The sequence below is a fragment of the Oryctolagus cuniculus genome, chromosome 6 (assembly GCF_051225735.1).
Source record: "Oryctolagus cuniculus isolate XC-2025 breed Fujian yellow rabbit chromosome 6, ASM5122573v1, whole genome shotgun sequence".
Classification (NCBI taxonomy): domain Eukaryota; kingdom Metazoa; phylum Chordata; class Mammalia; order Lagomorpha; family Leporidae; genus Oryctolagus; species Oryctolagus cuniculus.
The window spans coordinates 151031215-151058710 of NC_142872.1; the positions used below are offsets into that span (position 1 = coordinate 151031215).

General features: G+C 42.2%; 2 protein-coding genes across 6 annotated transcripts; one reads left to right on the forward strand and one right to left on the reverse strand.

The window, feature by feature from the left end:
- On the reverse strand, positions 1 to 2318 carry LOC149126334 (uncharacterized). Of its 3 annotated transcripts, none has more exons than XM_089336493.1 (2): positions 1696 to 2318; positions 1 to 1014 (listed from the first exon to the last, which is right to left on the reverse strand). In XM_089336493.1, the coding sequence occupies exons 1-2, from the start codon at positions 2316 to 2318 to the stop codon at positions 819 to 821; spliced, it is 819 nt and encodes a 272-aa protein (XP_089192619.1). In that variant the 3' UTR covers positions 1 to 818. The 3 variants fall into 3 exon arrangements, 2 of the variants coding, with proteins under 2 accessions (XP_089192619.1, XP_089192620.1); XR_016236617.1 differs by lacking the exon at positions 1696 to 2318 and adding an exon at positions 1176 to 1311 and having other exon boundaries at positions 882 to 1014; XM_089336494.1 differs by lacking the exon at positions 1 to 1014 and adding an exon at positions 1052 to 1341.
- Positions 1893 to 27267, forward strand: SQLE (squalene epoxidase). Of its 3 annotated transcripts, none has more exons than XM_017341522.4 (11): positions 1893 to 2900; positions 6442 to 6694; positions 11113 to 11293; positions 12029 to 12125; positions 13480 to 13593; positions 13677 to 13848; positions 17025 to 17120; positions 23482 to 23624; positions 24014 to 24110; positions 25664 to 25751; positions 26751 to 27267. In XM_017341522.4, the coding sequence occupies exons 1-11, from the start codon at positions 2610 to 2612 to the stop codon at positions 26941 to 26943; spliced, it is 1725 nt and encodes a 574-aa protein (XP_017197011.3). In that variant the 5' UTR covers positions 1893 to 2609; the 3' UTR covers positions 26944 to 27267. The 3 variants fall into 3 exon arrangements, with proteins under 3 accessions (XP_017197011.3, XP_089192607.1, XP_089192606.1); XM_089336481.1 differs by having other exon boundaries at positions 1893 to 2062; XM_089336480.1 differs by lacking the exon at positions 1893 to 2900 and adding an exon at positions 3422 to 3574.
- Positions 27268 to 27496: the final 229 nt, after the last annotated feature.

A 27496-nucleotide genomic window follows, 5' to 3' on the forward strand; every position in this document is an offset into this window, starting at 1 on the left:
TTTTTTTTTTTTTAAGATTTATTTATTTTATTTGAAAGGCAGAGTTACAGAGAGGCAGACACACACACACATACACATTCAGAGAGAGAGAGGGAGAGAGAGAGGTCTTCCATCCTCTGGTTCACTCCCTCAATTGGCTGCAACAGCCGGAGCTGAGCCAATCCAAAGCCAGGAGCCAGGAGCTTCTTTCTGGTTTCCCAATGCGGGTGTAGGGGACCAAAGACTTGGGCCATCTTCTGCTTTTCCAGGCCATAACAGAGAGCTGGATAGGAAGTGGAGCAGCCGGGACTTGAACCAGTGCCCAAATGGTATGTTGGCACTACAGGTGGCAGCTTTACTGGCTATGCCACAGCACCCGCCCCCAGTCTTGGTTTCATAACAGGAAAGTTTGAGGAGCTATTGATAAGAGCCCTGTGGAACACAAGATTTGGAGACCAGGATTTGGTTTTTGTTGCTTATAAGCTGTAATTTAGACAAGCCACTTAACCTCTTTAAGTTTCATTTTTATAAAATCTGACTTGTTTTGAGAGTCAAATTAGGGGCTGTGAGTTTTCTGACAAATGAAGCGTGTAATATCTGAAGCCAGGAGCCAGGAGCCTCCTCCGGGTTTTCCAACGCGGGTGCGGGGGCCCAAGGACTTGGGCCATCTTCTACTGCCCTCCCAGGCCATTAGCAGAGAGCTGGATGGGAAGTGGAGCAGCCGGGACTTGAACTGACGCCTGTGCAGGATGCAGGCACTGCCTCCACGCACTGTTTCACCGGCCACGCCACAGCGCGCACCCTGAATGCACCTTCATGGAGAGTAAACTCGTACTGTGCTAGGTGCTGTGAATGGTATCTTCAGATAGGCCTCTCCCTCGGGGATGTGATGGGAACGATAAGAGCCAACGGCCGGTGCCATCCATCAGAGGACGGGAAAAGGCAGAAGAAAGGACTGTGTGGCCTGTGACGTCAGCGGCGACTCGGTGGAGGCCTTGACGATCCAGCCACGCTTCAAACAGCAGAATGGAAGAACTGTAGGGTTTAACGAAGGTCGTCCAAGGTTAAACTGGGTGAGCGAAGGCGAGGGCCAGGGGAGTTTCAACATTGCATAACAAGTGCTCACACAGCTGTTTGTCTCTGGGCAGAATTCGGGGCGCCCGCAGGACGAGTGAATGGGGCCCGCCCCGGTGTACCTCACTTCTTTGGCCCCCGTGCGCCCCCGTCCTTGAGCGAGCGGGCCAGGCTCAGCCTGAGCACCTGGCGCAGGCTCTCGTCTCGGCGAACTCCCACTCTTGCCCCCAGGCTCAGCTCCCACAGCACGTACTTCACGCTCTCCGGGCTCTTTCTGCCGCCCTAAACCTGCACAGGGCACATGACTCAAGGCAGCGTCCGAGGCTCGCCCTGACCCCGGGGCCTGGAACGTCCGCGGCGCACCGGCAGCGCTCGCCCAATCAGTGTGCGCACCCCGACGGCAGGCGGCGGGCGTTCCGGCAACCTCTCCCTCAGAACCGCGCCATCTCTCCCCAGGTAGGATCCCAGGGGCTGGGACCACGGCGGGAGAGCCGACCCCCTCCTCCGGCGCCTCCCGGGCGGCCCCCAGCCCCACCCCTCCGGAGCCGGCTGGGCCTTCCCCGCCGCCCTCCTAACGCCGAACGCCGAACGCCATCCCCACGCCCCCACCCTACACCACGCAACATCGCCCTAGCGCCTCACCGGGCGGTACCGCGCGGGCTGCGCCGCCTGCGATTGGCCAAACGTGGCATAGCGCCATCTCGGCCTACTGCGCGGTGCGCGCCCTCATTGGCTGAAAGCAGGGGCGGGGGCGGGAAGACGCGCGCGGGGCGGGACGCCCCGCCCCCTGGGGCCCCGCCCCCTGGTCCCTCGTTGGGGCCGAGCCCTATCCCGCGGCTGAGGCGAGCTCGGCCGGCTGAGTGAGCGAAGGGCGCGCGGCGGTTGCTCTGGTTACTGCGGAAGCGCCGAGCTGGGAAGGGCCGCCGCCGCCCGCGTGGGATGCTGGTGAGGAGGCCGTCGGGAGCTGCCGCCGCCTGCGGGAGGCTCTCGGGGGGCCCGCCGTCCACCGGTGAGGAGTTGAAGTCGCGGCGTGGCCAGGTCGGGGGTCGGCGGCTCGGGACCTGCTGAGGAGAAGCCTCGGGGGAGTGACTGGCGGCCCTGTCTCCGAGGCCGGCCTCTGGCGGAGGAGGCAGCCCGGCGTTTGCCTGCGGCCGCGGCCAGCGATCGCTGTCGCCGAGAGGCGAGGCCGTGGTGTCTCCGATTTCCGGCCACCCTTCTTCCCCCAGAAGGCACCTGCCGCCGCGCCCGCACCAGCACCGCCGCATCCGCCGCCGCGAGCCCCGCGGGAACCCCGCGGAAAAGGAGGGCTAAATACCGGAGGACCGGGGCAGGCGGTTTTTAATACACGTTTCCAAGTCTCCTACAGCTGTCTCCCTTCGGACTGTTTTATAATAACTTTATACGATTTTTAAAAAAAGATTGGTCTGATTTGACTTCTCATCCTGTGACCGTAGTTACTGGACTTTGGCCGGTGCCCTGTGCTCCTTTTAGGACCCTACCAGGAGGGGGCTAAAAAAGAATCTCCACTTTGGTGCCACCGAAGAAGCCTTTGAACCATGTGGACTTTTCTCGGCATTGCCACCTTCACCTATTTTTATAAGAAATGCGGGGACTTTGTCACTTTGGCCAACAAGGAGCTCCTCTTGTGCGTGCTGGTGTTCCTGTCGCTGGGCCTGGTGCTCTCCTACCGCTGCCGCCACCGCAGCGGGGGCCTCGTTGGGCGCCGGCAGAGCAGCTCCCAGTTCGCGGTCTTCTCGAATATTCTCTCCGCTTTGCCTCTTATTGGCTTCTTCTGGGCCAAGTCTCCTCCTGGCTCAGAGAAGAAAGAGCAGCTGGAGTCCAGGAGGGTAGGTTGATGGCAAAGGGGCAAATGAATGAGCCTCTCATTGGAGAATTAGGATTGGAGTCACCCAAATAGGTTTTGTGCTGTGCAGGACGAGAGGTGGCAACTTAGTATAACTTCTCGTGTGTTTAGATTATTTTTAAAGATTCTGACTGTGTGCCTGGTCTACATTCTTGACATTCTTTGGAATTATTGAAAACATTGGTTTCCCTTGGTGTTGGTGGCGCCTCAGTTGGAATGGAGGTTGGATGTTGATTTGATTACTAAAGGTGGAAAACCTGTTAGGATTTCATTTGGAAGGAGGATAGACCCACTTCCCAGGGCGAAAAAGATGTTTTATTTAAAATCCGTGGGTGCGGATAGGGTGTATACCTGGGAAGAAGGCTGCATGCTGCGAGTCAGCCACTGCCTTAAGAAGTGACAGCTGACGGAGAAGTGAGAACAGTGTGGGCAGCAGTGAAAATGCTCAACAGGTTAAAGCCCTTTGCAACATCTTTGAAGCATTAAGCAGATCACGGCAGTAGTGTCCTGGATCCAGAGAACAGTTGAACAGCGTCCACAGGGCAGTAGTGTTTCTACATCAAAGGCTGAACCTGCAAATACACCTGAACTTAGGATTCCTTCCCAGGGAGTGGAGGAAGCCATTGGCAGGAGATGAGTGGGGAGAAGTCCTTGAGGGTAGGGCCTCTTGGCTCCGGGTATTTGGAATGTTTCCTGGGGACACTGAAGGGCTTTTAAGTGTGAAACAGTATTTGATTTTTACTTTTTAAAAAGAACATAGGTTTTCTAAGAATGGAAGCGGGATGTCACATGAGAGACTAACAGGAGACCCAGTGAGGGAATGGCTGACCGTGGCTTGGAGTTAGGGTGAGTGGCCTGCACAGCGAGGTAGAGTTCTTGATCTACATTATTTGTTCTGTCCCCAGTACAGATTAGCAAGGTTTATAGAGGAGAGGAACTTGGTTTAGAATTTTTGCTCCACCACTTCTGGCTGTGAGACTTTTGGCAAATTGCTTAATTTCTCTAAGAATCAGTTCCCTCTTCTGTTACATGGGGATGGCACTTCCTTTGCTGGTAGTTAGGAAATTAAATGAGTTAATATTTGCAGACTGCCTGGCTTACACCTGCTTAATAAGTGTTAGCTACTAATAGTCTAAAAGTGGTATATATCTGTTAGAAATCTTTGGAGGAGTGCGGAATGGCTGTGTGTGGGCTGGAAGAATTGGAAAGGACGGGGAATTTTCAATTTGAAAATGTGTGTACTTTCGTCTAAGGTAACTTCCTTCAGTCACTGATCACTAGTCCGGGTTATTGTCATGGTGTTGTGTAGAGAAGTTTTGGAGTAAGAAAATTAGATCACCAGCAGTCACTATTGGTTCCATTTTGTGAACACTTCAGGCTTTCTCCTTATTTCTTAGAAATCAAGAGGCTTTTAAACTGATCTATGAAGTACTAGATTCTCATTCGTACTTCTGTTGATACAGCTCTGAAGGACTGACTTCCTCCAGACTCCGCTTCCAAGAGTGTGTGTGTGTGTGTGTGTGTGTGTGTGTGTGTAACAGGAAAGACTTAGAAAAAGTAATAGATCCTTAAGATAACAAAAGGAGCTTGTCTTGGACACTGCCCCTGCCCCCAACAGTCATTTGGGCAGTTGTGGCGGCCATTAAGAAATACTGATGAGAAGGATAGATTATTGCCTTCTACCCTTGGTAAAGGACAGAAAAGTATTCTCTAAGATGAATTAGAAAAATGGAATGGACAAGGGCTCAGTCCATTATAGAGGTAAAAGAATTCTGGGTGAATATTAGAATCACAGCATTAAAGCTCGAAATGATTTTAGGTTTCATCTTCATTTTGGCCTAAGTTCCTTTATTAAAATGCCTTGAAATGGAAATGAATTTTCTCTCCACCCTTAAGACAGAGAACTCAAGAAAGATGGTTCCTTGCAATTCTGTATCTGAAATGTATTCACATTTGTCAATCTACTTATCAAAAACAAATACTTGTTATGAAATAGATTTGATCATTCAAAAACCAACATGCTTGCAGTATTATTCTCAGTGCGTATAAATCTCTTAAAAGAGAATTTTTGTATCGCTTATGATCAAAGTTAAAGTTTTTGTTGTCAAATCAACCAGGGGTAAGCTTAATGTTTGTTGTTCCTAAATTGGGGGATCAACTCTGAGTAGGCTCTCCTGGAGTATCAGGATGAGGAAAAATGAAGGGGCAAAGTCAATAAGTGCTTATATGATAAGAACTAAAATTGTAAACAAATCTCAATTCCTTTGTAATTTTGTTGATTTAAATAATCCTTGATTGGTAGATCAATAGCCAGGATTTGACAGTCTCTTTGTTCTATAAAACTGATTTTTAGATTAAGGTAGATTTTTCAGTTGAAAATGCAGAAGCAGAGAGAGAAAATAAATGTTGGAACTATCTAAAAGGTAAATACTGTGTAACATGAAATCAAAACAGAAATTGTGATTCTGGTAAATGCACAGTATATATTTGAAGAACTGAAAAATAATAGACTTTGTCCTGTAGTAAGCCTTTGAAGCCCCTTATGAGTATTTATTATATTTGGCTGGTATGACTATCTTTTTTTTTTTTTTTTTTAAAGATTTTATTTATTTGAAAGGCAGAGTTAAAGAGAGAGTGGAGTCTTCCATCTGCTGGTTCACTCCCCAGATGGCCGCAATGGCCGGATCTGGGCCAGGCCAAAGCCAGAAGCTTCATCTGTGTCTCTCATGTGGGTGCAGGGGCCCAAACACTTGCGTCATCTTCCATTGCTTTCCCAGGCGCATTAGCACAGAGCTGGATTGGACTGAGCAGCCAGGACTCAAATCAGTGCCCATATGGGATGCCGGTCCTGCAGATTGGGGTTTTAACCAGCTGCACCACAGTGCCAGCCCCTGGCTGGTATGATTTTCCAGAGATAGCTATATAACAGAATTTTCTAAATATCATGTTTGAAAAAAGGAACATATATTTAATTTCATTGGGATATCACACATTTTTATTTAACCAGTATTTTGATATAATTGATTTTTGAAATAGTTTTATTTTATTTATTTGAAAGAGTTACAGAGAGAGGTGGAGACAGAGAGAGGTCTGCCATCCACTGGTTCATTTCTCAAATGGCTGCAACAGCTGGAGGTGACCAGTCCGAGGCCAGGAGCTTCAGTCATGTCTCCCATGAGGGCGCAGGGGCCCAAGAACCTGGGCCATCTTCCACTGCTTTCTCAAGCGCATTAGCCGGGAGCTGGATCGGCAGTGCAGCAGCCAGGACTCGAACCAGCACCCATATGGGATGCCAGCGCTGTAGGCCAGTGCGTTAACTGGCTGTGCCACAGCGTCGGCCCTGATATCATTGATTTTTATATGTGATCTGGGTTTAAAAATGTTTCACTTGGTTTGATAATGTTTGGGGTCTAGCTTTTGCCCAAGATGCAACAGTCTGGTGTATTGGTATATTAATAGTATAATTTAAGCCTAATTATACTATACTTTCCAAATTTGGAAACGTATTTTTTTTTTTTTTACAGCACAGAAAAGGAACCAGTATTTCCGAAACAACCTTAATAGGAGCAGCTACCTCTACATCCACATCTTGTCAAAATGATCCAGAAGTTATTATCGTGGGATCTGGTATACTTGGCTCTGCATTGGCAGCAGTGCTTTCCAGAGATGGAAGAAAGGTGACAGTAATTGAGAGAGATTTAAAAGAGCCTGACAGAATAGTTGGAGAATTTCTGCAGCCAGGTGGTTATCATGTTCTCAAAGACCTTGGTCTTGGAGGTAGGTTTATCTTGATTTTTGGGAGAGTTAGAGAATAAGCAAGTGTTCTTTGCATAGGATAAACTATAAGTAATAAAAAGACATTTCAGTTTATTTCTGTTTGTAAAATTTACTGAGTTACCAATAGATTAGCATGAAAATAAGAGCAAAGGAGAAAACAGGATGTGAGGAGATATTAAATAGACTTAAGGAAATAATAATGAAATGTCTAAAAATTGTAATGGTCAAAAATGAGTATTGGAACACTCCTTGAATGAAGGCATGAAATTTAGTGAAAAGTGAAGGGAAGTATGATTTGTAGAATATATATTATATACTTGTTACAGCATTATTTCATTGAATCTGTTATTTAAGCATCATTAATCATCAATGCCTTTTTTAAAAAAATTATTTATTGGGGTGACAGAGACAGAGTTAGTGGTTCACTCCCCAAATTACTGCAAGAGCCAGGCTGGGCTGGGCTGGGCTGGGCGGAAGCTGGGAGCCAGGAACTCAGTCCAGGTCTCCCGTGGTGAAACAGCAGCCAATGACTTAGCTATCAGCACTGCTCCTGTGGATCACATTGGAAGCAAGCTGGGTCAGGAGCCAGTGCTGAGAGCAGTATCCATGTACTCAAATGTGGGTGGCAGGTATCTTAACCGCTAGGCTAAGTGCCTGCCTTAGAACCAGTGCTTTTTCAGCACCAATTGTTTATTTAGAAAATACGTATTCACTACCTACTTTGGTACTGGGTACTAAGAGTCTGTTGATAAACTAGACAGATAAACTCTATTCTTGAGAACAGAGCTCAAAATTTACTGAGGCTATGAGGTGAGAATGAGCTTGTTAGGTGTGTGTGGTAGGAAGTATGATGTATCAACTAGAAGCCTTCCATGCTAGAACTATAGTTTGAGTTTGAATACCACCTCTTAAAAGGTTTATGACTTTTGAATGCCACTTAAGAGGTGTGTGACCTTGCCTAGGTAACTTAACCTCCTTTTTTGTTCATTTATTTATAAAATGGGCTTAGTAAAAGAATCTGCCTTTCATGTAAATGGGTTCACATATATAATGCATCTGTAATAGTGCTTGACACGTATTTCGTATTCGCTGCTTTGTGTAAGGAACTGAAAAGGAGAACAATACAAAACTGGAAAGTAGTAGATGATGGAGAAGGAAGAGAGGCTTGAGATTAGGTTGGAAAGGTGGGCGGCAGCCAGATCATGCAGGCCTTGTTAGGCAGTGGAGCAAGAGTGTGACATGATCTTATTTTACCTTGAAAATAGTGGTTTCAAGCTTTTAACAGCTACTCACAGTGACAATACATTTTACATTCTCAGTACATTCAGTACATGTGCCCATCTGACAGATATTTCCTTTACTTCTTAAATACTTGTCATGATTTCACCTGATTATACACTTGGCAATTTGAAATTCATTTCACAGCTCACTATTAAGTCAAACTCTGGCATTTGTGGAATGCCATTTACATGAATATAGTATGGAAAATACACTGTAAGATTGTGGTAGTGGGCAGGAAGCAATGTTAGGAGTCTAGTGAGGACTAATTACTGAGTCTAAATGACAGATGGTGGTGGTTTTAATTAGCATGATAGCAGATATATAGAGAAGTAGACAGATTCATGATGAAATTAACAATTCCTGCTCAGGAATTGGCATGAGATGTCAGGAAGAGGATGCTATATCAGAAGTGATTTCTAGGTTTTGACTTAAGCAACTTATAAATGGTGATACCATTTGCTGAGAGTGAGAGAATATGGAGGTACTGGAGGGGAACAGGCGTGGGGGAACTTTGGGGAAGAACCTATTGGGATATCTAAGTGTAGATGTCAAATTGGATGTAAATCTGGAGTGCAGAGGAGTGGTTTGGACTGGCTGGAGTTAAAGTTTTCACAGTTGACAGCATGTTTGTGGTGCTTAAAAGCCATAGCAATGATCAAGACCCCAAGGGAAGTATAGGGAGAAGATAGAATAAATTAAGTCTTGGGAAATGCTGATATTTAAAGATTGTGTAGAAGAGGAGCATGCAGAAGAGACCGAGAAGGAACTGGCTGATGGTAGAAGAAAGCCAGAAGTGTTTGGTGTCACTTAATCTAAGAAAGGAGAATCTTTCTGTTCAGAGGAAATGGGTATGTTAAGAAAGGACAGCTATGACAAGGTTTGCTAATGAAGGGTTTGGTAAGATGAGTATAGAAAAATGACCACTGGGTTTGGCAGTTTATTTTTTAAGATTATTTATTTGAAAGGCAGAGTTACACAGAGAGAGGGAGAGACAATGAAGGAGATATTTCATCTGTTGGTTCACTCCTCAAATGGCTACAACAACCAGGGTTGGGCCAGACTGAAGCCTGGGATCTGGAATTTCATCGAGGTCTGCCACATGGGTGGCAGGGATCCAAGCAGATGGGCCCTCTGCTGTTGTCTTCCGAGGCGCATGAGCAGAGAGCCGGATTGGAAGTGGAGCAGTAGAACGTGAACCAGTGGTGCTTACATGAGATGCCAGTGTCACAGGCAGCGGCATAACCCACTGCGCCATCGTGTCGGCCCAGGATTTGGCAAATTAGACATTGTTTGTGACATTGCCAAGAAAACCTAGACTGAAATTAGTATTACTGTCACGAGTAAGAATCCTATTTTTGAAACAAATTTTAAATCTTTCTGTTTATTTGAAAGGTGGGGCTGGCTGTGGAGGGAGGGACAGACATCTTGTTTGTTCTCCAAATGTTCCACAACAGCCGTGTCTCTGTGTGGGTGGCAAGAACCAATCGCGTGAGCCATCACTACTGCTGCTAGGCTCCGCATTAGCAGGAAGCTGGACGTAGGAAGTTGGAGTCAACAGCCAGAGCTGGCTGTCAAACCCACGTACTCTGATGTGGGACATGAGCCTTTTAACCGCTAGGCTAAATGTCCACTCCAGAAAACTAATTTATTTTGATCTTAGCACAAATGTGTGGTAACATTGTTTATGAAAGCTTTTCTTTAATAAGTATTGAAATCAATATTTGATCAGAAATATATTTCATTTTAATATATTTCAATATATTTTGTCCCCAATCCAAGTACTAACCAGGCTTGACCCTGCTTAGCTTGCTCGATCAGATGAAATCAGGCACTTTGAGGGTATTGCGGTCATAGTGGAATACCATAGACGGGTCTGCTATAATGGAGTACCATAGGCAGGGTGATCTAAACAAGAAACATACTTTGCCCTTTGTTACTTTGGTCTCAATATTTTTCCTGTGGTTTTAATGTGTACCTTTTCATATGTAAGTATTCATATTTTGTTACATTTGATGATTTTCCAAAGTTTTTAGTTTTTACCTTTTAAAAAAATTTAGTTTTCAGTTGACACTTTATCTTTTTATTTTTTAAAAATTTATTCATTTATTTGAAAGGCAGAGATACAGAGAGAGGAGAGAGAGAGATCGATCTTCATCTGCAGGTTCACTCCCCAAATGGCTGCAATGGCCAGGGCTGAGCCAGGCTGAAGCTAGGAGATTCTTCTGGTTTCCCATGTAGGTGCAGGAGCCCAAACACTTGGGCCATCTCCTGCTACTTTCCCAAGTGTGTTAGCAGGGAGCTGGATCAGAAGTGGAGTAGCTATGTCGCAAACCAGAGGCCATATGGTATGGTGGCACTGCAGGTGGAGACTTAACCTTGTACACCACAGCACTAGCCCCTCAACCGACACTTTAAAAATGTTGTATTTTCTGTCAAATTTTTTTCTTTCCCCATTTCTTTTTCTGCTTTGAACATAGCAAAGAATTTTTACATGGATCTGAGGTATTATACATTTTGTTTGCTGCTAGTTTTTTTATTATTTGATTTACAAAAATTACTTTAGTTTACCTTGAGTTAATTTTGATGGAAGGCTTGAAATCATATTAAATAAATAATCCTACCCTTCCCATTTGTCCTGAGAAATCTACTTTTTCATATATTCAATCTTTTTTATATGTAAATTGGTCTTACCTTTTTTTTTTTTGGTTGATTTTTCTTCCTGCTTCTTTTTTGTGACAAACCCTCAAAGTCCTACATCAGGAAAAAAAAAAGAAGGTACTAAGGCCTGAACGTGTCCCTCTGTGTATACAACAGTTTACTCAGGGGAGGACTGCGGTTGTTCCATGTCATGTTGATTTTCTTGCTTGTCTCTCTGAGGTAAGGTAGAATTACAGAACTGACATTGTTGTGTCGTTATCTAAAACTACTACGGATTTTCTAAGACTCCTGTTCTCCAGAAGCATTAAGACTTCCAAAATAGTTACATTAATTAGCCAGTTCTCCAAATAGTAGCTTACTGTTATGAAGGCAGAGATTCACTTCTGATTTCAGAGGTGTCCTCTCTCCTCCTTGGTGCCTCGTGTATCACTCTGAGAATGTTAACCAAGCTGATTGTTTTGAACTGACTTGTTTTGCAGATACAGTGGAGGGTCTTGATGCACAGGTTGTACATGGCTACATAGTTCATGATCAGGAAAGCAAATCGGAGGTTCAGATTCCTTACCCTCTGTCAGAAAATAGTCAAGTGCAGAGTGGAAGAGCTTTCCATCATGGAAGATTTATCATGAGTCTCCGGAAAGCAGCTATGGCAGAGCCCAAGTAAGACTAACCGCTTCACATATATGATGTTAAAGAATTAATACACTTAAATTTGGCCTTTGTACAAATAAGATTTTATAAGTTTTATTGAAAGGACAGAGGACTACAGGGAGAAATTCCTGTTCCATTCTAAGTTCTCATCTGTTGGGACTGACTTCTCTTGGTTATTGCCTTCTATTTGCCTGTGGCCTTTAAATAGTCTAACAGAGGGAGTTTTTAACAAGAGAACCTTTATGTGATTGACACAGACTTAAGTGTTGATAAAGCAGGTGAAGAAGTCAGTGGACTTCTCCTTGGGACTGAAAGAGCTTGTGATCTGTGCAAGTAAAATATGAAAAATATCATTTTTGACTAGAAATAATTTGGTGGATAAACCCAAAACTCTTTTCTCCCCCTCTGTTTATAATTGTGTGTGGGTATATAGTTTCTCTACATGTACTTATTTTTTCATTAAGATAAAAAATCTAATGTGACTTTTAAAAATACTTTTTGCTTATTACATTAGTAATATGCATTCAGTATTGATAAATAAGAACATAAAAATCACACATAATTTTAAAGCCCATTAGTGACGTTTTCCCTTTTCGTCATTCCAGACCTCTGTCTATGCACATGTATGTATACACACATGCATATTTAGTTTATATGACTAAACTTGGGATAAGGAATATTTTTCATGTCTAATTTAAATGGCTCAAGAGTGCTACTATAGAAATTTGTTTGTTTATCCTTTAGCACAAAATTTATTGAAGGCATTGTGCTACAGTTATTAGAGGAAGATGACGTTGTGATGGGTGTTCAGTACAAGGATAAAGAGACTGGAGATATCAAGGTGAGATTTATTAGATGTCATCTCTTCCCGAGAAATGCGGTTTTTCCTTCTTTTTCTCTTAGTTTCAAAAACTAGGCTCACTGGTTTATTATTTATCAGATGGAGTGAGTTCTCACTGAGCTTTATGTGAGAGGTTTCAGATTGCAACACCGTGCTTTTTTAGGACATCTCATAATGCTATACAAAAGACTTTTTAAACAAAACTTACTATGTTAACAGTACTAAAAGCTGGAGTGAAGGGGAGGGCATTTGGTGCAGTGGTTGAGACACCACTTGGGATGACTGTGTTCTATATACGAGTGCCTGGGTTTGCATCCTGGTGCTGCTTCTGATGCCAACTTCCTGGTAATACACACCCTGGGATCCAGCAGATGATGGCTCAAGTACTTGGGTCTCTGCCATCCACATGGGAGACCTGGACTGAGTTTTCTTTTCTTTACTTTTCTTTTCTTTTCTTTTTTAACTTTTATTTAATGAATATAAATTTCCAAAGTACGACTTATGGATTACAATGGCTTCCCCCCCATAGAGCGAGAGAGAGGAGAGAGCATGCGCTCCATAGGGTTACCCTCTCCTATAGTTTGTACTCTCATGAGGGCAATTGCGTCTTTTTCTGCTTGTGTGATAGTACAAATATATACTGTCATTTCAACAAAAGTTGTAATAAGACCTAGCCAGATTTAAAAGCACAATGTGAAGTCAGACAATTCTAGGGTAAAAGAATCCGGCTAGTCTTCAGTGGCCCAAGCTTGCCTTGAGGTTGTTTCCTCTATTGTCTATCAAAGTGTGGAGTAATCCCAGATGGTTTCGATGGCAGAGCTGCCAAAGGAGAGGAGCCTCATGGATTCAGGAAGTCTCTAAAGGTAAAGGTCATGCATTATCTTAAGCTCACATAACAGTTTCTTCTTTTTTCCTGAAGATTTATTTATTTGAAAGGCAGAGTTTACAGAGAGAGAGAGAGAGACAGGGATAGTGTTTTTTCATCAATCACTTCCTCAATGGCTACAACTGCCAGAGCTGGGCCAGTCTGAAGCCAGGAGCCCGGAGCTTCTGGGTCTCCTAGGGGCTACAGGGGCCTAAGCATTTGACCATCTTCTGCTCTCCTAGGCACATTAGTAGCGAGCTGTATCAGAAGTGGAGCAGCTGGGTTTTTAACTGGAACGCATATGGGATGTTGGCATCACCTGCTGTGCCACTACGCTGGCCCCCAGTTTCTTCTAAAGCAAAATTTTCAACTACTCTGTAATATTGGTACCCAATAATATATTTACATCTGTTCATGTACATTTTTAAAGACTGATCTTCTTACTGTGCATCTGGCCATTTGGCTGAGAATTCTTTGTCTCTGTTACAGGAACTCCATGCTCCATTGACAGTTGTTGCAGATGGGCTTTTCTCCAAGTTCAGGAAAAACTTGGTCTCCAATAAAGTTTCTGTTTCATCTCATTTTGTTGGCTTTCTTATGAAGGTAACGTAGGAGTGTAATTGTAAAGAAATAACAGCAAGTTGAAATTTGAAAATTGTTAAAAGTATTTCATTTTGCTTTTTTAGAATGCACCACAGTTTAAAGCAAATCACGCAGAACTTATTTTAGTTAATCCGAGTCCAGTTCTCATCTACCAGATTTCATCTACAGAAACTAGAGTGCTTGTTGACATTAGAGGAGAAATGCCAAGGAACTTAAGAGAATACATGACTGAAAAAGTTTACCCACAAATACCTGGTAAGAAATAGGATTTTGCTTCTATTGTCTGAAAGCAAATTTCACAAAAAGACACTCCATATCCAGTTCTCACTAAAGCTGTGTCTTAAATAGGCCAGAAAGAAGGGTGCAGGTAAAAAGAATGCATTCAGTGAACCAGATATGCTGGAACTGAACTATTTTTTAAAGATTTATTTATTTGAAAGACAGAGTTACACAGAGAGAGGAGAGGCAGAGAGAGAGGTCTTCCATCCACTGGTTCACTCCCCAATTGGCCACATTGGCCAGAGCTGTGCTGATCTGAAGCCAGGAGCCAGGAGATTCTTCCATGTCTCCCATGTGGGTGCAGGGGCCCAAGCACTTGGGCCATCTTCTACTGCTCTCCCAGGCCATACCAGAGAGCTGGATTGGAAGTGGAGCAGCCGGGACTTGAACCGGCGTCCTCATGGGATGCTGGCACTGCAGGCGGTGGCTTTACCTGCTACACCATAGCACTGGCCCCTGGAACCAAACTATTTAACCTAACATGTTTAAAAAACAAAACACACATGGATTCAAAACGTCATGTTGTACCCCTTCAATAGGTACAATTATTATGTGTCAATTGAAAATTAAAAATAAGAAACTCTCCAAATGAAAAAAAAAAATTTCAGTGTTTTTGCTATCTTAATAAAGCATAGTATTCAGAATAATTATTAATATTGGCATATATCATAGTTTTTAAAGTAGCCTGGACAACAATCTAAGGTCTTTGAGTTCTTGAAATATGTCATAAACTTAACTGTTTTTATGCATGATTTTTATGGTAATAATAGCTGCCATTTATTGAATGCCTACTATATAGGAGATATTTCACAATTTTCTTTAATTCTACACTGCTCATTAGGAGGCAGGCATTATCATTAGTCCCGTTTTACAGATGAGAGACCTAAGGTTCAGAGAGATTACGTAGCTTCTGTAAGGATGAACTGTTTATGACAGAGCCAAGATTGACACCAGTTCTTTCTGGCTCAGATGCACCTGTTCTTTTTTTTTTAAGATTTATTTACTTGAAAGTTAGAGTTACACAGAGAGAGAAGGAGATGCAGAGAGACAGGGGTCTTCCATCCGCTGGTTGACTCACCAATAGGCTGCAATGGCTGGAGCAGCACCAATCTGAAGCCAGGAGCCAGGAGCTTCTTCCAGGTCTCCCACGTGGGAGATTCACCTGTTCTATCATGCCTGCCCTCAGAAAATGAGCATTGCAGGGGGTCTTTGAGATGATTTTAGTTTTAAGTTGAATACAAAGGCTTCAGGAAACTTTAGATGTCTTTATAAAAAAATTCCTTTTTTACATATCCAGAATTTTTATTGAACTAGTTTACTTTTATTTTTTAATAATAAGAAGATGTAGGAGAGAAATGTACATTATTAAGAATTTTGATAAAATTGAAGGGAAACCCTACTGGTCAATTATAAGATTAATAGAAAACTATTCTTGATATAAGTATGTTTTGTGTAAATATTCTGGTTTTTTTCAATTTATTTTTTAAACTAGGTAAAACCATTCTGTTGAATAACTAGTAGAATATTAATAAAAATGAAGTGAAGTAAAACAGTGGACAAAGTTAGATTTTTAATAATGACATTTTCAACATACGTACACACAGACATTTCAATAAATTTTCACTTAAGTCATTTATGAAGTTTTCAGATGGGAACATTAGTTATGAATATTTAGGAGACAATTTTGTTACCTGATATTTTTAGCATATTTTTTTTCTTTTGCTGTAGCTTTTTTTTTCTTCCAATCCAGATTAATTGGAGTAGCTTGATTTGAAATCATGATGAGAAATGTAGGTTTATATTAATATTAGTTAGGTTATGGAGATTCTACTCTTTGTGGATGGTAAAGTTTGAACATAGTGAAATCCTCCTTTGTTGTCTTACTCTGGGAACTCTGTGACAGTTCATTTTCTTTTTTTTATTTTATTTTATTTTTTGACAGGCAGAGTGGACAGTGAGAGAGAGAGAGACAGAGAGAAAGGTCTTCCTTTTGACATTGGTTCACCCTCCAATGGCCACCGCGGCCGGCGTGCTGCGGCTGGCACACCGGCCGATCCGATGGCAGGAGCCAGGTACTTATCCTGGTCTCCCATGGGGTGCAGGGCCCAAGCACTTGGGCCATCCTCCACTGCACTCCCTGGCCACAGCAGAGAGCTGGCCTGGAAGAGGGGCAACCGGGACAGAATCCGGCGCCCTGAACGGGACTAGAACCCGGTGTGCCTGTGCCGCAAGGCGGAGGATTAGCCTAGTGAGCCGCAGCGCTGGCCCATTTTCTATACAAGTAGAAGCACAAAACTTTAAAACTGGGAAATGTTGTAGAGATGAGTTAATCTAACCATTTCACTTTAATATATATATATATATATATATTTATTTATTTGAAAGGCAGAGTTAGAAGGAGATAGAGAGATCTTCCATCTCTGGTTCACTCCCCAAATGGCTGCAACAGCCAGTTGTTACATCTGGGTCTCCAACATGGGTACAGGGACCCAAGGACTTGGGCCATCTTGTGCTGCTTTTCCAGGCGCATTAGCAGGGAGCTGGATTGGAAGTGGAGCAGCCAGGACTTGAACCAGCACCCATATGGGATGGTGGCATCATAGGTGGCAGCTTAACTGTTAACCACAGCGCTGGCCCCAGCCATTGCATTTTATTGCTAAAGCAACTGAGGCTCAGGGAGGTAAAACTGATGTGTGCTTCTGAATCTAATTCTTTTTTAGTGTGTAAACTCTTCCACTGTTTGTGAAGTGGTGTAGTGCATTTCATCTGATGTTATCAGAATATGTTGATACAGTATATTAAATTTTAAGCACGACAGCTGTCAGCTAACATTAGAAAGAGGGTTGGATGTGTTGCTCCCTATCTCATCTCATCTGGATCCACGTCACTCTTCCAGTTTCTTTGTTCATTTCAGCTGTATGTATGCCTGTTTACATGGATTTTCTCTTAGATGCATTAGTTACTCCTTAGCCTGAACAACTGATGCTTAATGGATAATTTTATTAACAAAATAGATAATACATACCTTGATTTATCACAAGGGATGTATGTAATAGCCATGGCAGATGAACAGTAGGTATTTATATTGGATAAGAAACTGTTATAATTAAAGTGTTATAAACCATTTTTTGGGTGTGTATGATTTATTGCAGACCACCTGAAAGAATCATTCCTGGAAGCCATTCAGAATTCTCGTTTGAGGTCTATGCCAGCAAGCTTCCTTCCTCCTTCACCAGTAAACAAACGAGGTATCAGTACTTCGAATGACTTACGTGATTAAGTTATGCTGTTGTGAGGATGCAGGAAAGAGAATTGCTTACTACAGATTAACACATTCCTGATACCTATATTAATGTTATATATTTACTTATTTAATAATTGTATATAAGTCACTGTGCTAGTCAATGGGGATACAACAATTAAAGACCTGTCCTTGGGCTGACACTGTGGCGCAGCAGGTTAAGCTGCCGTCTGCAGTGCTGGCATCCCATGTGGGTGCCGGTTCAAGTCCCGGCTGCTCCACTTCTGATCCAGCTCTCTGCTGTGGCTTGGGAAAGCAATAGCAGGTGGCCCAAGTAACTCTGCTTCTCAAATAAATAAATAAATCTTAAAAAAATATTGTCCTTACCCAGCAAAGGCAGTTTCTGGTTAGAAATACAGACTGATAATTTCACAACATTGTTCGTAAGTTTTATAACAAAAACCCATTCATTGGCCGGCGCCTTGGCTCAATAGGCTAATCCTCCGCCTTGCGGCGCCGGCACACCAGGTTCTAGTCCCAGTCGGGGCGCCGGATTCTTTCCCGGTTGCCCCTCTTCCAGGCCAGCTCTCTGCTGTGGCCTGGGAGTGCAGTGGAGGATGGCCCAAGTGCTTGGGCCCTGCACCCCATGGGAGACCAGGAGAAGCACCTGGCTCCTGCCATCGGATCAGCGTGGTGCGCCGGCCGCAGCGCGCCAGCCGCGGCGGCCATGGGAGGGTGAACCAACGGCAAAAGGAAGACCTTTCTCTCTGTCTCTCTCTCTCTCACTGTCCACTCTGCCTGTCAAAATAAATAAATAAATAAAAATAAAAACCCATTCATGGTACCTCTTGCTCACTGTGAAGGTGTGTGCAAGGCAGAGAGGAGAGTTTGTGAAATGGAAAGGGTGGTGAGGAAGGACATTGCTCAGGAGATAAAGCTGGAATTGAACCTGGAGGATGAGTGGGAGTTTGTTTGGTGGACACTGAGAAACACGGAGGAACTTAGAAGTAAATGAAATATCTGCAGACTAGAGGGGCTAGGATTGATACTTTCACAGAACTCAGTTTCCTATGGATAGGACCTACGGCTGTTTAACATGAATATATAGAATATATATAGAATATATGTTTAACATGTAGGTTTTTTTTTTAAAGATTTATTTTATTTTTTGAAAGACTGAGGTAGAGAGGTAGAGCAGAGAGAGAGAGGGAGGACTTCCATCTGCTGCTTCATTCCCCAAATGGCCGCAACGACCAAAGCTGAGTTGATCCGAAGCCAGGAGCTTCTTCAGGTCTCCCACATAGGTGCAGAGGCCCAAGGACCTGAGCCATCCTCTGCTGCTTTCCCAGGCACATCAGCAGGGAGCTGCATTGGAAGTGGAGCAGGTGGTACTTGAACCAGTGCCCATATGGGATTCTGGTGCTGCAGACCGGGTCTTTAACCCACTGTGCCACAGTGCCGGCCCCTAATGTGTAGTTTTAATCCTGTAGACAATTGAAAACATTGAAATATTTTTGGTAGTGGGTTTTTTGTTTTTAAAAGATGTATTCATTTATTTGTTTGACAGAGTTAACAGAGAGAGAGGGAGAGATAAAGATATCTTACATCCACTAGTACCCAGATGGCTGTATCAGCCAGGGCTGGGCCGGGCCAAAGACAGGAGCCAGGAGCTTTTACTAGGTCTCCCGTGTGAGTGCAGGGACCAAGCACTTGGGTCATCTGTTGCTGCTTTTCCCAGGTTTACAGGGAGCTGGGTTGGAAGTGGAGCAGCTGGGACAGGAACTGGCACCCATACGAGATACGGCATCACAGCAGCAGCTTTATCGGCTATACCACAACACCGGCCCCTTGGTAGTGGTTCTATTGAGATAAAACTTGCAAATCATTCAGTTCACCCATTTAAAGTGTACAAGTCCACGGTTATTTTAGTATGTTCAACAAGTATGTACAACTATCACCACAATCAAATTTAGAACATTTTTATCACCCTAAAAAGAAATCCTGCACTCATTAGCAGTTACTTCTCATTTCCTCCCAGTTCTCAGCCCTAGGCACTACTAATTTACTTTGTCTCTTAAATTTGCCTATTCTTGCTGTTTCCTATAAATGAAATCATACAACGTGTGGTCCTTTGTAACTTGCTTTTCACTTGGCATGTTTTTGAAATTTATTCACGTAGCATGTATCATTCCTTCATTTGCTTTTATGGCCAAACACTATTCCGTGGTGTGAATGCATCTCATTTTGTTTTTCCGTGAAACAACTGATACACATTTGTGTTGTTTTGGGTTTTGATTATTAGAAACAGTGCTGCTGTGAACATCTATGTATGAGTTTTTTTTTTTTTGTTTTTTGTTTTTTTCTTTTTAAAATGTCTGTCTACTTATTTGAAAGGGTGAGAGAGAGGGAGGAGAAAGAGACCTCCACCCACTGGTTCACTCCCAGAAGACTGCAGTAGCCAGGTCTCAGGCTGAAGCCAGGAGCCCGGAATTCCATCCTGGTTTCCCTTGTGGGGGACACATGTACTTGGGCTACCTTTCACTGAAGCAGAATAACCAGTGCTCCAACTGGCACTCCAATATGGAATGCCAGCATTGCATCTGGCAGCTAATAAACCCATTGCACCGTATCGCTGGCCCCTGTGTGCAAGATTTTGTATGGGCATATTAAAAGATTTTATTTACTTATTTGAGAGGTAGAGTTAAAGACAGTGAGAGGAAGAGACAGAGAGAAAGGTCTTCCCTCTGTTGGTTCACTCCCCAAATGGCCGCAACAGCTGGAGCTGTGCCAATCTGAGGCCGGGAGCCAGGAGATTCTTCCAGGTCTCCCATGTGGGTGCAGGGGCCCAAGCACTTGGGCTATGTTCCACTGCTTTCCCAGGCCACAGCAGAGAGCTGGATTGGAAGAGGAGCAGCCGGGACTAGAACCAGTGCCCATATGGGATGCCCGGTGCTACAGGCGGAGGATTAATGTACTGCGCTACACACCGGCCCTGGGCATATGCTTTTTTATTTTATTTTATTTTTTTGAAAGAGTTACAGAGAGAGGTCTACCATCCGATGGTTCACTCCCCAATTGGCTGCAATGGCTGGAGCTGTGCCAATCCGGAGCCAGGAGCTTCCTCCAGTCTCCCATGGGGGTGCAGGGGCCCAAGGACTTGGGCCATCTTCCACTGCCTTTGCAGGCCACAGCAGAGAGCTGGATTGGAAGTGGAGCAGCCGGGACTAGAACCGGCGCTATATGGGATGCTGGTGCCTCAGGCCAGGGCATTAACCCGCTGTGCCACAGTGCTGGCCCCTGGCATATATTTTCACTTTTGGAGATTTTTTCTTAGGAGTAGAATTCTGGATCATAAGGTAACTTTGTTTACAGTTTTGAGGAGCTTCTACAATGGCTGTTCCATTTTACATTCCCATCAGCAAGGTCAGAGGGCTCGAAGTTCTTCATATCCTCAGGATTTACTCTTCGCCATCTTTTTGCTCATAGCCATCCTGTAGGTGTGTCTGCTCCTCTCATGAATAATCTTGCACATCTTTTCATGTGTTTCTAGGCCATTTGCTTATCTTCTTTGATGAGAAATGTCTATCCAGACGGCATGGTTTTGAATTGGGCAAATGTAAAAATTCTTTATTGTTAAGAAAAATTCTTTAAATATTCTAGGCTGTAAATCTTTTTATATAGGTGCGTGTGTGTTTTGCAAAATTTATCTCATTCTGTGGATTTTCTTTCCATTTTTTTTTTTTTTAATTTACTTATTTGAAAGGCCATGTGACAGGGAGTAAGAGCTACACAGATGGTCATTCCTTCTGCTGGGTTCACTCCCAGAGTGCCTGCAGTAAGTAGAGCTAGGCCAGGCTGAAGCTAGGGCCAGAACTCCAGCTGGGTCTCCCACTTGGCTGTCAGAGGCCTAAGTACTTGGCCCAGGATCAGTTTCTTTCTCAGGCATGTTAGCAGGAAGCTTGGATTGGTGGCACTCTGATATGAGATGCCAGTGTTGCAAGTGGTGGCTTAACCCACTGTGTCATAATACCAGCCCCATTTCCATTTTTCTTGATGGCATCTGTGCAGTACATGTTTTTAATTTTCTTGAAGTTTGGTTTACTTTTTCTTTTGTTGCTTGTGTTTTTGATGATATATCTAAGAAATCTTTTACCAATCCAATGTCACAAAGATTGATTTTCATATTTTTTCTAAGACATATGGTTTTAGTTCTTACATTTAGGATTTAGATCCATTTTGAGTTAAATTTTGTGTAGGGTATGAGGAAGGGATATTTTGTTATGGTTGTCCAGTTGTCATGGTAACATTTGTTGCAAAGACTATTAATCTCCCATTAATTTTTTGTCATTCTTGCTCAAATTCAGTTGACTATAAATGTAAAATTTATTTCTTTAACTATTATGAATTGACTTTCAGTAATATGAATTAAAAATGTTAATGGGTTAAAAGATGTTTATTTTGTTGTGAAAAAATTTTGAAAGTCCTAGATTTTTTATAAGTGTTTTCCATAATTTTCTGAAGCTCCCTTGTATTCTGTAGTTTTTCATAGTGTAAGTTTTGCATTTCTTTTTTAAATTTATTCTGGATTTCTTTCTGAATTTCATTTTAAGATTGGTTCTTGCATGTTTATTGTACATCTTAAAACCTTGCTGAACTCTTTAGTTCTAGCAGTTCCTTCAAAAGTATTAAATAATGTGGTGGCATGATTTTTTATTTTAGAGATACTACTCTGACATTGTTGTGGAAGATAGTTTGCGGGGAAGTTCAGATTGAAACAAAAATAGTGAGGCTATTTATATTCTGAGTGAGTGACAGTCAAGGCCACAACTAACTACTAGGCTTGTAAAATGGGAGGTAGGGAATGGATTTGGGTCTATGATGTAGAATGAATGAAATTTAGAGATTCATTAAGCATTGGAGTAAGAGGGAATGGGACTTCTTGAATACTGGTTTCAGGCTTAGTTTTGCTAGCCATTTGCTGACAGAGGCATAGGGAAAAAGAGTTGCGCTTAAGGAAAGCATGGGGAGAGGTGATGAATCCAGGTTTACAAGGTGTGGCGTGCCAGTACAGCGTTTGACCGGGGTGTCTGGAACATGATTGACAGCACGCGTCTGGATCGCAGAGTGGTGTGGTCTGAATGGGGGCTGTTGATGTCCTCTTCTTCCCGAATGGAGAGACTGCAGGATGCCCTAGAAGCACGTCTAATGAACTACCAACCATAAATGATAAAGCAGAATGAAGTTATGCCTTAACTGATATAAAAAAACATGCCGTGGAAACTCAACCTAATCGGCAGGATTGGGAATGTTCCATGGAAAAAGAATAAAAGCTGGACCTAGTTTGTGTTTTTTTTAATGAAGATTTCTGAGTAATATATAAAAATTTAACATTTAGGCCATTTGGGGAATGAACCAGTAAATGAAAGATCTGTTTCTCCTCTCTAACTCTGCCTCTCAAATAAATCTTTACACAATAACATTTAGAAGCTACCTTTTTATAAATAATATTTGTATGAATGTAGTGTAACTTTACAGAAATGATTATCCATAATTCTCCTAAAACCATTATTGTGGTCTGTTTTTCTCAGATAAAATCAACTCATTGTTCTGTGTAAAGGTCCCACTCGGTGACAGGTCGTTAAGCAGTCTGAGAATGGATTAGGAAACTTAGGCAGCGCCGAGAGGCACTGGGAGGCACACTGTGGAGCTTTCTGCTTTTGTGCTTTTGATCCAAGGCAGCTGTTACCTAACATTTCATTAAAGTTATCTAATATTTCGTTAAGGTTTATTCTAAATTTATCATCTGCTCATTCTGAAATACGTCGCTATTTTGTTTTCTACTTGAACTACAATAGGGCTACTTTCTTGAGGCCTACTCTTTCCCTTGGAACTATATAGACATTTGGAACTATATAGACATTTCTCTCTACTGTGGATACTGCTGTGAGATGCCAAATATATACTGATGTTTTTTCCCTAGCGTAAGACTTGTTTTTTATACCTGGCTGGCTGTAGATTTTTTTTTTCCCAAAATTTATTTTGCAAAACGCCATGTAGATGTATTGGCATTGTTGCACTAAATGTTAGGCTTTTGAGTAGATTTCTGGAGGGCAGAGGCCACGCTGCTGTTCTCATTGTGTCTCCACAGCCTGGCACACATTTTGTACCTAGTCAACGCTGACTTAATCAGATCTTGAATTTTGTGCCTCACTAGGTTTAGTCGTGATGTGTTCCCTTGCATTTTCACATTCTTATTTAATCATTCCTAACTCACACGAACAATATTTATAAATTACAGAGCTGTCATTTTTTCTCTTGTCTTAAGTGATGTCCCAGGATATCACAGTTTTAACGGCCTCTCTTTACAGGTGTGCTTATTTTGGGAGATGCATATAACATGAGGCATCCTCTTACGGGCGGAGGAATGACTGTTGCTTTTAAAGATATAAAAATATGGAGAAAACTGCTCAAGGGTATCCCTGACCTTTATGATGATGCAGCTGTCTTCCAGGTGAGGCATTAGATTATTCTCTGATAAAAACATCTCAAAATAGATTTTCTAGGGACTAAGATAGAGTGTTGTGTAGGAATCCTGATTCTTCATAATAGTTCTTAGGCAGTCTTGTTTAGGCTTAGCAAACCAGACTTGGAACCTGTGAATTGACAGTACTTAAAAATTGCTGTATTTGAATATTATCCAACACTGGATTGCTCACAGTGGTTGTAAATGTAGCTTCGGAGTTCGTATAGCCCATTGCTGTGAAGACGCCTTGATTCTGTAATGACAGATGTAAGGCTGCCTTGCATGTAGTTAGACTTCAGGATTAAATATCAGTTTGAGAGGATTATAAACATCAGTTTTTGCTTTACTGTGTAATAAGTGATCTTTTTCCTTTTCAGGCCAAAAAGTCATTTTATTGGACAAGAAAAAGGTCTCATTCCTTTGTTGTGAATGTCCTTGCTCAGGCACTTTATGAATTATTTTCTGCCACAGATGGTAAGTGTAGATCTTTAAGTATTACTGAACTGCAGATTCTTAAGGCAAGGAAGAATCTTAGTAAAAAAGTTAGTGATTAGCCTAAAAATCAAAATGTTACCTGAGTTTGCTGACTCCCACGTTGTATTTCTCTTTAACTCTGTCACTGAGCAGGATTTTTAGTTTCTAATCATCATATATCCACCACTCTGTCTTGGAAGGCTGTTGACTTTCTTTACACAACACAGTAGCAGTACTACAGTAGTATATTCATGATTTTCAGTTTCTCTGGTCCAAACTGGGTTCTTCATATCCCGAAATGTTTAAGACTGTGATGGGTGGTCTTTCCTAAATACTAGCTTTGATTTCTTTGTAAGATAATGTTTTTAAAATAAATATAAGCTTCAAATCAAGTTTAGATTTGAAGCAGCAAAATGCATTTACCCTTTACTCACTGGAAATCCTCCTGTGGTTTTTTTGTGTCCATATTTTAGAGAGGTGATGCTCAATCTGTGTGAAAGTTTGAGCATCCCTAATTCACAACTCTGAAACCTGAAATGTTCCAAAGTCTACAAGTTTCTCAGTGTCATTTCTGCAATGCTGTGGTCCCAAGTATTTTGAATAACTTGCAGAAGTGGTGTTGGAAATGGAGGAAAAGGCAGCTGTGCCACCTCCCAACCATAGCAGTTTAAAAGTGAGTTAGTGGTAGATTACTAAAACGACTTCTGGGTTTTGAAGAATAAATATGATTTAAATTGCTTTACTCCAGAACATTTGCAACATGGCTATTTTATGACCTGGCCCAGGCGCTATTGGTGACGGTACAAAAGAAAATACAATATAAATGCTTTCGTTGTCCTCTGTAACCATCAACTCTTGATAAAAGAATTAAACAACTGGCTGTGATGCAAAGCACATTTTCTCCTACATTGGCATATTAGTTAAAATAGCTTGGCAAATAAGAACTAATAGGTTTTGAGCTTCCCTAGGCTCTTGAATTATGGATTTGACTATACCAGCAAAACAGAAGTTCCCTGTTAGATCTTCTGTTGTAAAGAAAATTCTAGGCATGCCTTGAAAAGAATATTGATTCTAAGCTGTTTAAAAGGTTACTGATACACTATGATGTGAGGGTTTAAGGAGTTATTTTGAAAAGGCTTTAAAAATTACAGATAGAAGGTTGTTATTAGTTACTAGTTAACCAAATTATCAAGTAAAAAGAACAGGTTTAAGAGATGGTAAGCATCTCAAGACTGGAAATTTGGTTCCTAGAATTGTGTTTTTATAATAGTTTACAAAGTATTTTGCACCTTTTTGTGAATTTACAGTATCAGGAAATAACGTTTAAACAACTCTAACTTCTGAGACCTAAATGTTAGTACGATAATTATTAACCAAGAAATGTGCTTATCTTATACAAGTAATGTTGATTAAAAGAAACCCTGGAACTAGATAGTTAAAAGTCATCTTTAAGGCCTGCATTTTTCATCACTACGTTTTCTGATGTATTATTAACACTGTAACATAAATATGTGAATATTCTGATTGAGAGTAATTTTTCAATTTTATTTTAGATTCCCTTCATCAGCTAAGAAAAGCCTGTTTTCTTTACTTCAAACTTGGTGGAGAATGTGTTGCCGGTCCTGTTGGGCTGCTTTCTGTGTAAGTTGTTTTGATGGCACAAGAGGAAACGTGCATTCCAGATTTTCATTAAGACTATTCAGTTTGGGCCGGCGCTAATCCTCTGCCCCCGGTGCCAGCACCCCGGGTTCTGGTACCGGTTGGGGCACCGGATTCTGTTCTGGTTGCTCCTCTTCCAGGCCAGCTCTCTGCTGTGGCCCGGGAAGGCAGTGGAGGATGGCCCAGGTGCTTGGGCCCTGCACCCCATGGGAGACCAGGAGAAGCACCTGGCTCCTGCCTTCGGATAGGTGCAGTGCACTGGCTATAGCGGACACTTGAGGGGGTTAACCAACAGAAAAGGAAGACCTTTCTCTAACTCTGCCCGTCAAAAAAAAGACGATTCAGTTTGGATTATCACAAATCCTTGCTGTATACATTCTGTCCTGTTATTTATTAGTTTCCCAATCAGAAGGTGGCCCATAGGAATGAAAAATGGCAGCGTTCAGCTGTTATTTCTAGAAAACAGTAGCAGGAGAGGCAGCTTCACTAAAAAAGCAGCTGCTTTGTTTCTCTGTGGGTTATCCACATAATCTCATCTGTAGGATCCATGAGTAATGGAGAAATTTGAATTTAAAAATGAATTTGATTGAAGTGTGAAGACTCATGAAACTCAGTATTAGTTTTGACAGTGTGGACATAGGTATTGGAAAGTCCACAAAGTGAAATTCTTTGATCATTTCTCATTCATCTTTACTCTGAATGTCAATACTGATATTTTTGGAAAGACTTAGGCTTCAGCAGGTCAACCATTTAGTGTTTCAGCCTGGGATCTCAGATTAGTGAAAGAAAAGAGCTCAAAATATATGACTTATGTATTCTAGAGCAAGGTGAGTTACTGGCTTCTCTGAAAAGAATGCTAAATTTCTTATAAAACAAAATTTTCTTGTCATTAGTAACTTAACAGATAAACTTTTAAAGTCTTCTTAAATGTGGAATGTGTGTTAATTTCTGGGTCTTACAAAATTTTCTTTTCTATTACAGATTGTCTCCTAACCCTCTAGTTTTAATTGGACACTTCTTTGCTGTTGCATTGTATGCCACATATTGTTGCTTTAAATCAGAACCTTGGATTACAAAACCTCGAGCCTTTCTCAGTAGTGGTGCTGTACTGTACAAAGCGTGTGCTGTAATATTTCCTCTGATTTACTCAGAAATGAAGTTTGTGGCTTATTAAGCTGAAAAGGGAACCATCTGGAACTCAACAAGTCCTAAGAGACTTCTGGAAGCGGATGTACAGAGCATGGTACTCTACTACTTCTCAAGTGGAAACTCTTGGACCAAGTTTGAGATCAGTTTGTTTTTTTGAAGTTTTTTGTATATAAGCATGTACATATGCCTAAATTTGCAATTTTAAATGAAGGGTCAAATAAGTTAGATATTTAAAAGAAATGATTGTTACCATAAATTAGTGCTAACAGAAGAACTGCAGTTTTTCTTTGGATTTCAGTATTTGGGATGCGTCGTTGGTACATACAAATAAAAGAGTGACCTCTCGTGACTTTTTGTTTCTTGTTGTGGACTTGTTTACGTGGTTTCATGACGATGGAAAGAAAAGTGAAGCCTGTTCCGTCAAGTAACTCACTCTGGGGAAGCGCCTCTCGCTGCCTTCTCTAGTGATGTAATCTCAGTTTCCACACTCCTGTAGGGAAATCATTCGAGGGCTTTTACAGTTCCACTGCGTAACACTAATAAGCCAGGGTGCTTTATTTCAGAAACGGTGAGTGAGT